Here is a 13,666-nt window from a genome sequence, read left to right on the forward strand (position 1 = left end):
GTGAAAAGCCTCATCCTGTACACAAGAAAACCTGAATGTGCAACACTGTAATGTGAAACTCTTAACTACACCATGACAAATGTTTGCGCCTATCTCAAGACTCAGAAAGTTAGTGCCTATGATTTTAAACCACACAATGAGGAGAGAGATCAGATATCTTATTTCATGGCAACAGGAGAAAAAAGGTGACTATTCCAAGGCCTTGCCTGTAGCCATGCTAACAGACCTGGATTCAGTGGAGTTTTTTTTTTAACAGCATGGCTCTAGGAATAGCAATGTCAGCCTGTATGTTGGTCCACCACTGTAGTCCGGACTGAAATATCCCAACAACTACTGGATTGATGTCTTGGGTTGCCATGATATTTTGCTACAGACAGTGGTGTCCCCAGAGGATGAAGCCTGCTGATTCTGGCGATCCCCCGACTTTTCCTCTAGCATCACAATAATATAGGGATTTCTGGGTTGGAGTGAAATATCTACTGGATTGACCACCATGAAATTTGGTAAACTTATTCAATGTCCCCAGAGGATGAATCCTAATAATTGGCGATCTCCAAAATTTCCTCTCACGGTGCCATGAAGTTGACAGTTCTCAACTATTGGATTACAATGAAATGTGGTACTGACTAACTTTGATGATGCCTTAACTTTTCATTCAGCGCCATAATAAAATTTTAATTTGTCCCGTACCGAAGCCTACATTCAACACAGGACTGGTGGTAGCGGTTCCTATGAGCACTTAATGTTTTCGATACTGACCACAGAAACATGTCGAATTAAGTTAAACAAAACAACTTAAAGCAACTTGTAGAACTGCATCAATCTCATCCACGATTGTTAGCACTTTCTTGGCGCTGTTTGTCATGGACGTGGTGAAGTAGCTAAACAGCGCAGGGAGATGATGCACCAATCCTTAATCTGGCCAACAAAGATCAGATTGATTGAATGTTTTTGGCTGAAAGTGGCTGAAACACCATCAGACCTATTTCAGTTGCAGAACAAATCAAATGTGGAGATTGATTCAGAGGTCTGGAACCAGGCTACTCATATGACATTCAAATTTCAGCACAGAAACCAAAACAACACCTCTTTTGATGCAGTATGAATCCGGCCACACATTCGACACCACCAGGTATTTGAAGGTGTGTTTTTTTTTAAACTCTGTGCAAGGGATGCATTTTGGTCAGTACAGAACAAGATACCCTGCCCTACTGGTTAAACGATTATCAATACATTTCCCTTCACCACAGCACAGACATTAAGATTAAGAACTTTTTATTTGGAAAAAGAACATAGCTTTGGTAAATAACTACTTGATTTAGCTGATCTAAGCTGCTCTGGCACCGGGCCGGTACAGACACTAACACTTTTTTTAAGTCCAGTGGCCAAACAACGTGACAGCCCACTTGGATCTGTCCCGATAGTACTGATGGCCAGTCCAACTATGACATATTTATAACACAATACAATAAGAAATTTTTACAATATTGTGCAAAATGAACGAAAAAGTTAAATGCACTGTGGTATGAGATGCTTAAAACATAACCTAGCGAGCTGTAGGCTATAATCCAGATGGATGACAGCTGTGGTGCATATTGCAACCCGTTTCAGAAAGATAGGAACACCAAATCTGATCGTTTCTAAATGGCGGATAAATCCATCATCTACTTCTTCTCACCCTGTCCTTACTCAGAAATCATAGTCTGGTCATTCTATCTAAGTCCAAGAACAACTTTAAGAACAATAAAGAATATCCAATACACCGATCTTTCAAAAAAATGTTAATGGTCGTCCCTCTGTTCGTCTACAGTGTATGCAGCATACTAGGCGTACTGTTGTCAAACGATGGCTAAATTAATCCAAAAAGTTGCAGTGATGATATGAAAAATGAATAAACAACCTATTCTTTGCAGTACTTTTCAAAGTAGCACCATCATGTGCATTTTTGAGCTGACACATTGCTGAAGCACAGTGTAAACAGAGGATTTTATTAATAGAGTAGGTCTACTTTATACAAAAAATATGCAAGAATATTTTCCATAGACATGTAACTGTGCATGTATGAATCTAAAACAGCCCTGTGCTGGAATTCAGAGCGCCGGAGAACTTAAAGCCCTGAAATTAACAACATGCAAAAAGAACTATTACACTTAATGGACAGTGAAAACACAACCAGACGAACTAATAAACAAAAGATCCACAAGTCCTAAAATCTGCCATCACAATATTATCATATATATATTATTAACACGATATCAATATTTCATTTCTGAACATCACGGTTATCGTCAATACCGGTACACAGCAACAGCCCTAATGCATGTGCACCAAATGAAACCCGACAATGATCTAGTCTCTCAGTCCAGGTTTTTTTTCACTCTGGACTAATGCAAGATGGACAGCAAAGGACTGACATCGACTATTGATTAAAAACGTTGAATTCCACTGGTTAGCACCTTTTCAGTGTTGATGAGTTTTCACCCCTGTAGACATGTACACTCAGTATCTAAAAACCATTTGACTCCAAAATCCAGCACACAGGTGTTATTCTCATCTTCATAGTTGATGATGAAAGCAGGTGGTGTCAGGTGGCAGGAGAAGGCAGAGTGCCTGGCAGCCCTGCGGCATCTCCCGTGTGCTCTGTGCACCTGGTGACAGCACAGTCATGGGGTTCAATGATGCGATTTTGTTAAAAGAAATTTAAAAAAAAGAAAACGATTAAATTAAAATCGTAGTTGGCAAAAATATTCACAGTATTAGACGATTTAGTTAGAAATCTGTCTTTCTAGAAAGAAATGTTATGATTATTTCATAGTTTTCATTGTCATTGAGGTTGAGACGAACCACAACTACAACGGAGTGTGAGCATCATAAGGCCCAAACCTCTCCTCTGCACTCTGGGGGCTGAGATGAGACAGTCACAGGCGCTCAATAATTTAATAATGAATCATAGATGTTAATGGTTAAGATTTGAGTTGGCCACTATCTTTTCAGACAGAGGTGTGTATATGTTTATCACATTCTGAATATGATGTATGATTTAATATGACATTCCTTTAATGTGATGTTAGGAGTTTCCACAAAGGTGCGCACATTCTCCCGTCAAGTTTGTTTTTATAAATCTCAACCTCTAGAGGGAAGTGGCATCCGCATGTTTCAAGTGCCATTTTCTGTGAACATAATGGCTATAAATGACCAGTTCTCTGTGAAATTTAGAAATTCATACTCACTGTATGAATCAGACGCGCTGTATTTGGTCACCTGGTAACTTTCCCTCTTAGTACCACCATCCAATAATGCTACATACATCAAAATCTAACCTGCAGATTGCCATGGAAATTTACAATAAAATTTACCGAGCAGTGTTTCTGATGGACACTTTGTATGGTTTCTCTTGTGCCATCCACGGGACAAAAAACTTTAACCCTGCTACTGGTAAAACTCTGGGATAATCATCATATTATACATCAATATAATATGTACACTAATGAACAGGTCAAAGTTTGAGATTTGGGACGTAATGAACATTGCAACCTTTAGGGGTGGACAGCTTCTGTTGCCAAAGCTTTCCACAGTGCAGTTTTTCAGTTTTAGTTTAGTCTAGTTTAGTTTTTTGTCTATTTAGTGGACACACTCATGTTTTTAGCAGTTTTGTGACTATAATAAAGATTCACGATTTTAGTTTTTTTGGCCCTGACCTTAATCAGAGTCTTTAAAAATACTGGGTATCTGCCAGCTGAATAGTTGTACCAGCATCTGGTTCAAGAGTAGCCTAGCCGGTTCCACCAAAATCCTGCACAAGAGGTGAGAGTATTGGATCAGCGAACAGAAACAAGTCACGCTGCTGTGCCTCTCTCAGGTCTGTGTTTGCAAAGAGACGTCACCCCTCTCTGTTTCCATCAGTTAGTTCTGTAGTTGGGTCATTTTGAGACAATGTACAATGATGCAGCTAAAAAAAGAAAAATTTAGTATTTGATCAGCAAAATGAGAGTCAACCTGGAGATTTCTAAACTGACAATTCGAGTCATAAACATTTAGTGGGCGGTCCTAAAGTTTTTTATCTTCATTACATTCAAATTTCTCTAGGGAGATACGGACATGACATCAGGTGGGTCACATGACCAGTGATGGCTATTTCACTTCAACAATGTACTTCAACTACATGAGCCCAAATCGCTGCTTGACATTCAACCGAGCCTCATCTCCTGCCATGCGTCCTGTCTGAATGATTGAACACACAAACTGAATGCTGAATGAAACGCAGACATACACACTGTACACTGAGTGACCAGGAAATTAGAAACACCTGTACAACGTAATGCAAAGCAGGAGTCCTGCAGTTAGTAGTACCTTAACTCAAACTGAAATCTACTTGAAATATGATGATTATTGGTATGGTAAATTATTTAATCTGTAATGTTAATAACATTTCCTGTGCAAGGACTTGCTGTTAATGTGCTGCTACTCTGAGTAGCCAGTAGCTATCTGTCTTGACAATGCACATGTTGTTCAAACTAAGGCCATATTATAGGAAGTGATGCTTCCCACTTGCATGTAATTTCAAGCATTGAAATCAGGAATAAAGTCTCTTTATCTGACGCACATCTCAACCTTTTCTGACGCTGTTCCAAATAAACTGCAGGGTTTCACACAACCATGTGCACTGGTTAGAGAAGACGAAGCTTTTGTCAGCACGACGCAGCAACAAAGTGAAGCATATCGCTCAAAGATGAGGATGACAATTGGTTCAGAACCCTAGATCTATGCATGTGTGCAGAGATGAATGGATGGATGGACCACTTGTGCCTCATGGTATTTGGCCAATATTGCTGAAATGAACAGCTATTTTCATTGTCTGTTAATCTGTTTATTAGTTTAACAATTCATCTAGGGATGCAACTAACAATTATTTTTCATTATCAGTTCGTCGATTAGTTTCTTGATTAATTCTTTTGGCTATAAACAGCCATTATCTCTATGGTAAAATGTTTAAATTGCTTGTTTTCTCCTCACATTTGAGCAGCTGGCACTAACAAATGTTTAGTATTTTTGCTTGAAAAAATGCCTAAAGTGACTGGTCCAGTAGTTTCAAACACAGAACAACAGTGAATCACAATGAAGAGTGTGTTCACTGTACTTTACAGACAAATATTTGAAAATATTAGCAAATTAAACTAAAACTATCTGATACAGCCAGATACCACTGAGGGAAATGTGTGTTTTTTTTGCACTGTGGTTGAACTAACCCTTAAAGGCCATCTATTTTATCTATGCATCTACATACCACACAAGACAAAGTTGTGAATGCAAACGGAAGTGGCTGCAAAGCTCAATGACCCACACCTCTCTCTGCTGAAAGTCCAGATACTCCCAGCACTGCTGAGGAGATACCACCACAACGCTGCTCGAGCGACCTCTGCCGAACAAGACTGGATCATAGCTCTCCGGAAAAAAAAAAGAGAAACAAAGACTGAAGCCCTGATACATTTGCACAACTCTGTGCTATTGCAGCCGAGCGATCAGTTAAATCAATCCATCTATACTGATGAAACCCAGCAAAACAATGCAACTGGTTACAGCCAGTCCTGCTCTGGTTTACACCGACTGAAAGCCATGACAGTATAACTGCAGAAAGCTAACAAAGACAAGCCTGCACCAGGAAAATCATTACACATAAAAGTTCAACGTGAAAATATGATCACGCCAAGGCATGAGAGCCGGTGTAAGAACTGGCGCCATATGTTTACAGTGGGAGGTTGTAGGCAGCACTGCCAATGTTGCCTTCATTTGACTGCATCATTTATCAGGCAGCTAACAGACTGCACAGCACAGAGGAGCTAACATTGTCAGCCGATCATTCAGTCCTACTGTCCCAAATTACACAGAGACTGGCCTCTGTAGTTTAAAGAAGATGATAACCTCAAATATGTGTTTTTGTGTCGATTTAAGAAAGTGTGCACAGTCTGCTAACTAGCACGGCTGCTAGCAGCTAGCTAAAGAGCAGTGTGCATATTAGCCATCAGTGAGCCGGTGACAGACAGCACAGCTAAAACCACGAATAATGTCGGCAAAAAACGCATGCACATCTATATGAGGTTTATTTTGAACCGCTAAAGCTGGACAGAAGCAGGACAGTGACATGAGCCTGGACCATGTATTACTAAACCCCGAAGAAGAGCCCCCAACGCGCCCGCACGGACCATTCATGTTCCGGGGCGCAGCATCTTCCTGCACATTCAGTTGCCCTCCGGTCCAACACAAAAGCAAGAGACTCCAGGCTGGCCGCGGGAAATTCACGACAAACCAGCACCTCGACACCGACATTTCGCCCGTTTACAAGGGGGGTTCTGGCTGCCGGACCGGAACACATTTTCTAAGGCGCGGAAAACACTGTGAAAGTAAAACAAGCTTGGCATAGATAAGGCTCACACACTCACCTCGGTCCCTACCGAAGCCATGGTGCCTGGACGTAAACCCCGCCCACCCGCGATTACGTCACATTTATTGATTTGCAGACGGTGTAATACCACACCTGGGAGTCAATAATACTGTCAGTAATAATAATAATAATAATAATAATATAGTAATCCTTAAATAATAAAAGCACAGAGTCACCATTTGTAGATTTAAAGGTCGGGTGAAGATTACCGCTCTGTGCAGGCCAGTCAAATTCTTCATGGACCTGAATGACTTTGTGCACTTCATACTGAAACTGTAGAGGTTTTCCCTCAAAATCATTTCACGAAATTGGAACCATACTATTTTACAAAATATCATTGCAGTCGAGCTAAGGTGTCCGAATCATGAAAAATAGACCCAGACCAAATTAAGACAGATCAATTTCACCACTGATGCACTGGAAAAGACGCCTGACTGCACTCAGACACTTGTATCTGATCTGCCCATTGTAGTCCACTAAAAAGCTTTTGATTTCACCATAAAGCTACTAAAGACAGACAGTAACATTATCAAGTACATTGAAACTTTTTTAAAAATGTTTGGTTGGTAACACTGCACACCAAACACTTTCTGATTACAGAACTAAAACTGCATGGACAATGGTCTCTTGCAACTTTACCTCACCTTGCACATACAGGTATCTACCAACTACTGAGGCAGTAGAGGCCATAACCAGGTAACAGAGCCAACCTCAGAGCAGTTGCCCTACTTAACCTCTGACTATAAACGCCACCTATATATCCAATAAATTAAGGGGTTTTCAAGACAGAAGCTGTGCCATGTGCTCACCAGCATTGCTCATTGTGACTAACCTAGGAAGCAGAGAGAAGAGGCCCGAGCTTCTTACAGGCAGCAGCACCAAGCCACTGGATCTGATATATGCATGACAACTGGGTGGACATAAAAATCCTTCACAGCACAAAGAAGGATGTCAGGCCCGGCCTCCTTTGACCGAGTGGTGCACATCAGAGAAGAAGCCTTGATGTGAAAGTGTCTCTCACCTCCCACTCTAACACAAGCTGGTGGTTTTCAGAGAAATCTGCCAACCAGCCTGAGAATGTGTGAGAAACCTTAAAAGCTTGTGGTCTCAAAGACTGGGCCTTTGTCAAAACAGCCACAGGATCTGTGAAGAACAGCTCAACAGCAGATAGAGAAGAAAAGTAGAATAAATGTGACAACATAGACGTTCTACATGTGGCTGAAGTACCTGAGAAACCTGGAGGATCTTCAACAATCATGCATGAGTTTTCTACGTAGCATACTCACAGGCTGTTTTGAAAGGCAGTTACAGTATGATATGTGGCAGTTATTTTATGTATAGCTGCAACAGGTGCTGAAGCAACTAGCTTGTTGTTATTGACGATAATCACTGGTAGAAGTAGATTTACTCAAGTACCAGACAGTACCTGTATTTTTAATTTTCTACTTTCTAATTTTACTGATTTCTGCCATAGTTTAATTAATTACAGTTCATTCACAAATTAAGATTTGCGTTTTGAACATTTCATTAGCTTGTGGAATATGATGTAATAGATGTGTGTAATAGATCAAACAACCCAACAGTGTCTAAATAATTATAAATTAGGCCCAAGTTGATCAGCTGCCATTAAAAGGCTCCATACATGTTAATGAATGAGTAAAAATAATCCAGTCGTATAATACATGAACATTAATACCCTCTAAAAGGCTATTATCTGATAATTACTGCTTTTACTGTTGTTTTTATTGCTTCTTTTACTCAAGTGTGTGAATAGACAGAACTCTAAATGTCACGCCTAACATAACCCTGGAAACAAGTTAAATTAATGGATAAATTGAAAACAAAATAAAAAAAATATAAAAACAAGCTGTTCCCATAATGTGTAATAAGTGACAAGTAATAACAATTACTTTGCCTGAGGTCAATTGACTTGTCGGCTGCTTTTCACTGTGATAACAAGCAACATTGACAAGTCAACGGTGGAAAACCAATGAACAACGTCAGGAACATTATTATCAGGTCTAGATTGGCCATTAGACTGGATGCCTCATTAAACCTGCTGCGCCTGGTAATTACAGTCACTCCCTATGAGCTGCCTTTGTTTGGTTAAGACTTTGGATGAGTTTTTCCCTCCCTGAATAACAAAGACAATTTTGGTTCAGAAATTATTGTCCAGATTCAATGCACTGGCAGACTCTTTCCATTCATCAATGCAAGATTTTTAATACACAAAAATGCATATCTTTATTGATAACCTGAAGTGACACATTAGGTTTGACAAACTGAAAAGAATGAAATACAGAATGAAGTCATCATCCTAGTCATTTAAAACGGACTTTATTGACAGTATTTTCAGCCACAGTACTGATAATTCAAAGAAAATTTGAAAGAAAACAAAATACTGTGTTGGAAAAAAACAAATCATATTTACTCAATTACTGCTCCTCAGTCCAATTTAAGATACAGTACTTACTCAAGTATTTCCATCTTATGTTACTTTGTACTACTGCTACACTAAAGTTCAGAGAGAAATGTAGAGAACAGAAAAAAAACTGGACACAAATTTGTGTAGCAGAATTTTGTTTTCAATTCTTTCTGCCCCATTAGACTTTTCATGACCCCTGAGACATGTCAAGTGACCCCTGGACACAATTAGTTAACACTAATTAAACTAAACTAAACTACAAAATACTACTTAGAAAGTGATGCAGTAGCAAAAGGCCCTGTACACCTTTGGCACAACCCTACACAGGTGTTCCGAGTGGGACCGAGTGGGTGTGTACAGACTGTTTGACACATCCCTCACTCTCCTGTTACAGCTGTTGAGGTGGGGCAATACACACTTTTATCAGTCTTATTTGTACATTGAGTTGGTTAATGTAATATATCATAATATATCAGTCACAGGAGCCATTTTACTGCATAATGAGTATTTTTTAAATTTGATGCTATAAATATATTTTGCTATAATTACTAATGTACATTTAGCCAGACTTTTAAATGCAGGACTTTTACTTGTAATTGAGTACTTTTACATTACAATCTGAGCACTTCTTCCCCCACTGCAAAAACACAAGAAATAACTATATATTGAAATTTATGATAATCAATGGGAAGACACTTGTATTGGGACACAGAACAGTTGCTTCCTACTTGTTTGATTATGAGAAGTAAATCTACCAAGTATTATTCATTTGCATCATAAACAGTCGGAGTAATCTATGTTAACTTCACCTATTTGTTTCTGGACATGTGAAATGTTACAATCAAGGTGCTTTGGTGTTAAACGAGAAAATCTCTATGGGTCCAGAAAGTATTTCATTTATTTCGTTAGATTTAATGCCTCCTGCAGTAATAGAGAATTAGGATGAATATTATGACTGAAAGTTCATTATTGACCATATCACATGATCGTCCTCAGCAGATGGAGTTTCCAAGTTGTCATGAAAATGTGGATGTTCAAATTTCCTCTGAGCACTTTAAGGACTTCTTGGCTTAAAAGCTGAAATTGAAATAAACTGATTGAATGAAACACTTGAACAGAACAGACCTACTGTTGTCACACTGTTAACATCTAGGCTATGTTTCTACTATTATGACATTTCAAAATGTCTGCTGTCAATACTTAATAGGCTTCTCTCCATTAGGAACACACTTTTTTCTTTCACTTAAATTTTATTACAGTGATTTTCATCTTTACTATTAGAGATCAAGCTATTATATCCATGACTATATAAAAAATATAAAATATATGATGATTTGTGGATTATGACCCCAGCAACAATTTGATTAAAGTTACAAACGGATAATAAAGTGTTTAAATTCAAAATGATTATTATATAATTCTGTAAAACATAATTTATGATGAAAACTGACTGACTGAGGTCAGCCTGGTTTAACTGTAATTTGCTCCATAAAGCACTGTATTATATTGTTGTGTCTGTATTACACCAGCAGGTGTCCTCATTTGCTCATTCTATCCTCCAAAACAATTTTACTCTCCAGCTGTTTAGATTCTTCTCCTCATCTGGATTTATGACTGATATGTGTTTAATTTCCTCTTTTTGTGCAGTTCATGCCATCATGACCAAAATGAACTGTTTACTGTTTAACTGTTATTTCAGCACCATATTGAGATCCTCTGTCTCAGTGATGTCAGTATATCCCTCTTCACATAAACCAACAGACGGTTTAAACTGACACATGCAGTATGCAACCAGTAAAACTCAATAAATAATATCAATGCACATGGACAATCTGAAAAGTGAGGGAAGAATAACACTGGCTCGTGTCCATGTAAGTCAAATGAGTCTCTGAAGAATGTTTGTATAGCATCCAATAGACAGTTGATATTTTATTTTGAAGTAACTGTATTCAGGGGTAATAAAGAAAAAGTGGAAACAAATGTGAGTAGCTATAACTAACATCTGAATGGATAATAAGAGAGACTGTCTCTTATACACATCTTGTTTTTTTGTTGTTGTTGAAGCTAATTTGACGGACTGGTAGTGAAAATAGTGGGGAGATGGTTATTGCCTGGAGGTGACGGTTTTGGCGGCGGGGTGAGCAAAACTCAGTATCCTGAATACTTTAGGCTTAAACCACAAAACACTACGTCGACTAAACTGGATAATTTCCTCCAATATGTTTCGTATGCAAAGTTAACGTCTGCTCCAGACAAACTCACTTTCTAGTACTTTCTAAACAGATAATGAATCATACAGGAGTCTTACTTCTTTGTTCTGCTTGTTCTGGTTTTTGACCTACCTGCTACTGCTGTGGCCAGCAAGCAGGAAAGTACTGTGCAATCTGATTAACCCACCCAGATTATACAGTCCATCACCTGTAAATCAGCCTTTAAGTCTTTGCGCACCACACAGCGCAGCTATCAGTATTAAATACCTGCTGTAGCTTTTATCTCTGTGAAACCCAAAACTAGCAACAGATGCCCAGCCAAAGTGTTATTGTTTTCTGAGAATGATACACATTAAAACTATTAACACTTGTCACCTGTCAGATGCTGGTTAATTTGTTTCTAGTCTACCAGCTCCTATGGCAGGTTACCAGACCCCAATTGAAGATTCAATTCAGTTATGGGATTGGTTGAAACAAAACTGAAACACACAGCAGTTCTGTGTTCAAACAAATCCTGACATTTGAAAAGTTGTAACTAGACAGCATTTGTCATTTTTGCTTGATAAGTAACTTAAAACAGCCAATTATCCAGATCGTTGTTGATTAAGTGTCTGTTTTACACCAATTGAGACATGACTTATTGAAAAAATGATTTTACCTGTCATATAATTTTGAAATGTGCATCAATACTACAATTTTCAGTTTTTTTTCCCTTGTCATCACTCAGTGAGGCTCTGATGTAATAAACCCTTTTTGTCTCTGTCAGGTATCGAGGACCTGTGCTCCAAGCGGGATGAGCTGAACAGTCAGATCAAGCAGGAGGAAGACGAGAAGGAGCGACTGCAGCATGACATCCGTGTCCTCTCGGAGAAGCTGAGCAGAGTCAACGAAAGCCTGGCACAAAGACTCGCTGCCCGTGCCACCTTCGACCGCACCATCGCTGAGACTGAGGCTGCGTACACCAAGGTGTGTGACTTGAATATTATTTAAACTATCAGCAATATTTTTGGACCAAAAAATGGTTTAAACATGAGCGAAGGAGTATAATGGAGTATAATATCAGTATTTGTGTTTAGGTTACCTGGTCAGTTGATCGCAGGTAATTCTGCTACATAGCTGAAAATATGGCAGCTATTCTGGTTGATTAATCGTTTGTCATTGTAAATTGAATATTTTTGAATTTTTGACTGTTGGGACATGACATTGGACTCTGAGAAACCTGAATGGACTTTTTCACTATTGTCTGACATTTATAGAGTAACCGATTCATCGAGAAAATAATCGACAGATGAGTTGATAATGATAATTGTGAGTTACGACCCTGGTGGGCAGAGCCGAATGCTGACATCTCCAGCAATATGTTGGTTAGCTTAGGATATTAGTAAGCTCAGCTAGGCTAAGTTAGCTTAGCTGTAGTAAGCAGATTGTTTAGCCATGTGGGGAAGTTGTGAGTGTGTAACTGCAGGTAAAGAGGAGGGTGGTTCCTGGAGGCTGGAACACACACCTTTGTGGTGTCCTGGGCTCAACTCAGTGAAGCACCAGTTATTGAGATGATACTCTGTAGACATGGCTGCGCTCTTACACTCACATAACTTCATTTTCACACCCTCTTCTTTTTTCTTTGATATGATAGGTAGCGGGATTTGATGGAGAATGTTTTCATACCAAAGAGGTTTCTAGCTAGTGGCTAAGAATAGTGAAGCTAGATAAACAGTGATGGTGGTTGGACAAAGCATAGTATCAAGCCAGCTGGTAGCTAAGCCAATGCAGGTTAGCCTAAGCAGATACATTACAGATAAAAGGGCCGATTAAGCTGTCAAGTATCTGACAGGTTAATGGTTTGTTAAGAATGATGTTGAGTGCTCTGTAGATGTATGATGGCGCAAGTCTGATAACCTCTGCAGGGCGTAGTTATAGGTCAAAACATAATTTAGTACGAGGCTTCTAGAGGAAATGCAGCCAACAGTTCAACATGTGTGTTGTTAACAGGATGATGAACTGACTGCTGCATTATAGTACACCATTACGTTTTTTCTGGGTGGGTTTGTACTTCAGTTGTCCTTCTGCAGCAGTTTCATTTGACAGGCACACCCCACTTACTGATGCTGAACTCCCTGAGCGTGCTCACTAATCACTGCAAACACACTCCTAAGCTGCTCTTATTAAAAAACAACAAGACAGTCAGCAGTGCCTGGGCCCTTTTTCATATCACTCTTACAGTCCACACCACACTTCACATCAGCTGTATGTCATCTATGTTGTTTTTACTCACGCTCTTAAGTATCTATACAGTCAATTCAGTCTGGGATTTTTCCTTTGTGTTCCACTTATAGATCCTGGAGAGTTCCCAGTCTCTTCTCAGCGTCCTGAAGCAGGAGGCAGGAAACCTCAGTAAAGCCACAGAGCCCCGGAGGAAGGAGCACTAATGGCAATGAAAGGTCACGTGTTTTGACCACAGCCGCACACTTGACTCTGCACTTTTTATGCAGTTTATGTTCCAACTCTGGACTATTTATAATATATGTGACTGAATTGTTGTAAATTCTTTATTCCAATAAATGTGTTTCTTATCACTCCCACAACTAATATATG

The 13,666-nt window shown here is 39.3% G+C and overlaps 2 protein-coding genes across 2 annotated transcripts in view; one reads left to right on the forward strand and one right to left on the reverse strand.

The window, feature by feature from the left end:
• ehmt1b (euchromatic histone-lysine N-methyltransferase 1b) overlaps positions 1-6,481 on the reverse strand; it is a 29,156-nt gene extending 22,675 nt beyond the window's left edge. Inside the window, exon 1 of the mRNA XM_023399960.1 lies at positions 6,438-6,481. Within this exon, the coding sequence (XP_023255728.1) occupies positions 6,438-6,458 (21 nt within the window). The 5' untranslated portion in view covers positions 6,459-6,481. The remainder of the gene's footprint in view (positions 1-6,437) is intronic.
• On the forward strand, positions 6,457-13,656 carry ssna1 (Sjogren syndrome nuclear autoantigen 1). The gene is made up of 3 exons (XM_023399945.2): positions 6,457-6,469; positions 11,841-12,040; positions 13,408-13,656. Exons 1-3 carry the CDS (start codon positions 6,457-6,459, stop codon positions 13,498-13,500), a joined length of 306 nt encoding a protein of 101 aa, XP_023255713.1. The 3' UTR covers positions 13,501-13,656.
• Positions 13,657-13,666: the final 10 nt, after the last annotated feature.

Source organism: Seriola lalandi, unplaced genomic scaffold (assembly GCF_002814215.2).
Source record: "Seriola lalandi dorsalis isolate HSWRI2012SDOR001 ecotype SW California unplaced genomic scaffold, Sedor1 jcf7180002052129, whole genome shotgun sequence".
Lineage (NCBI taxonomy): Eukaryota > Metazoa > Chordata > Actinopteri > Carangiformes > Carangidae > Seriola > Seriola lalandi.

What these genes read in the sequence shown, in the direction of transcription:
- ssna1 (XM_023399945.2), top strand. An exon ending in CTGAGGCTGCGTACACCAAG is followed by an intron (nt 12,041 to 13,407) that starts GTGTGTGACTTG and finishes TTCCACTTATAG; the next exon opens with ATCCTGGAGAGTTCCCAGTC.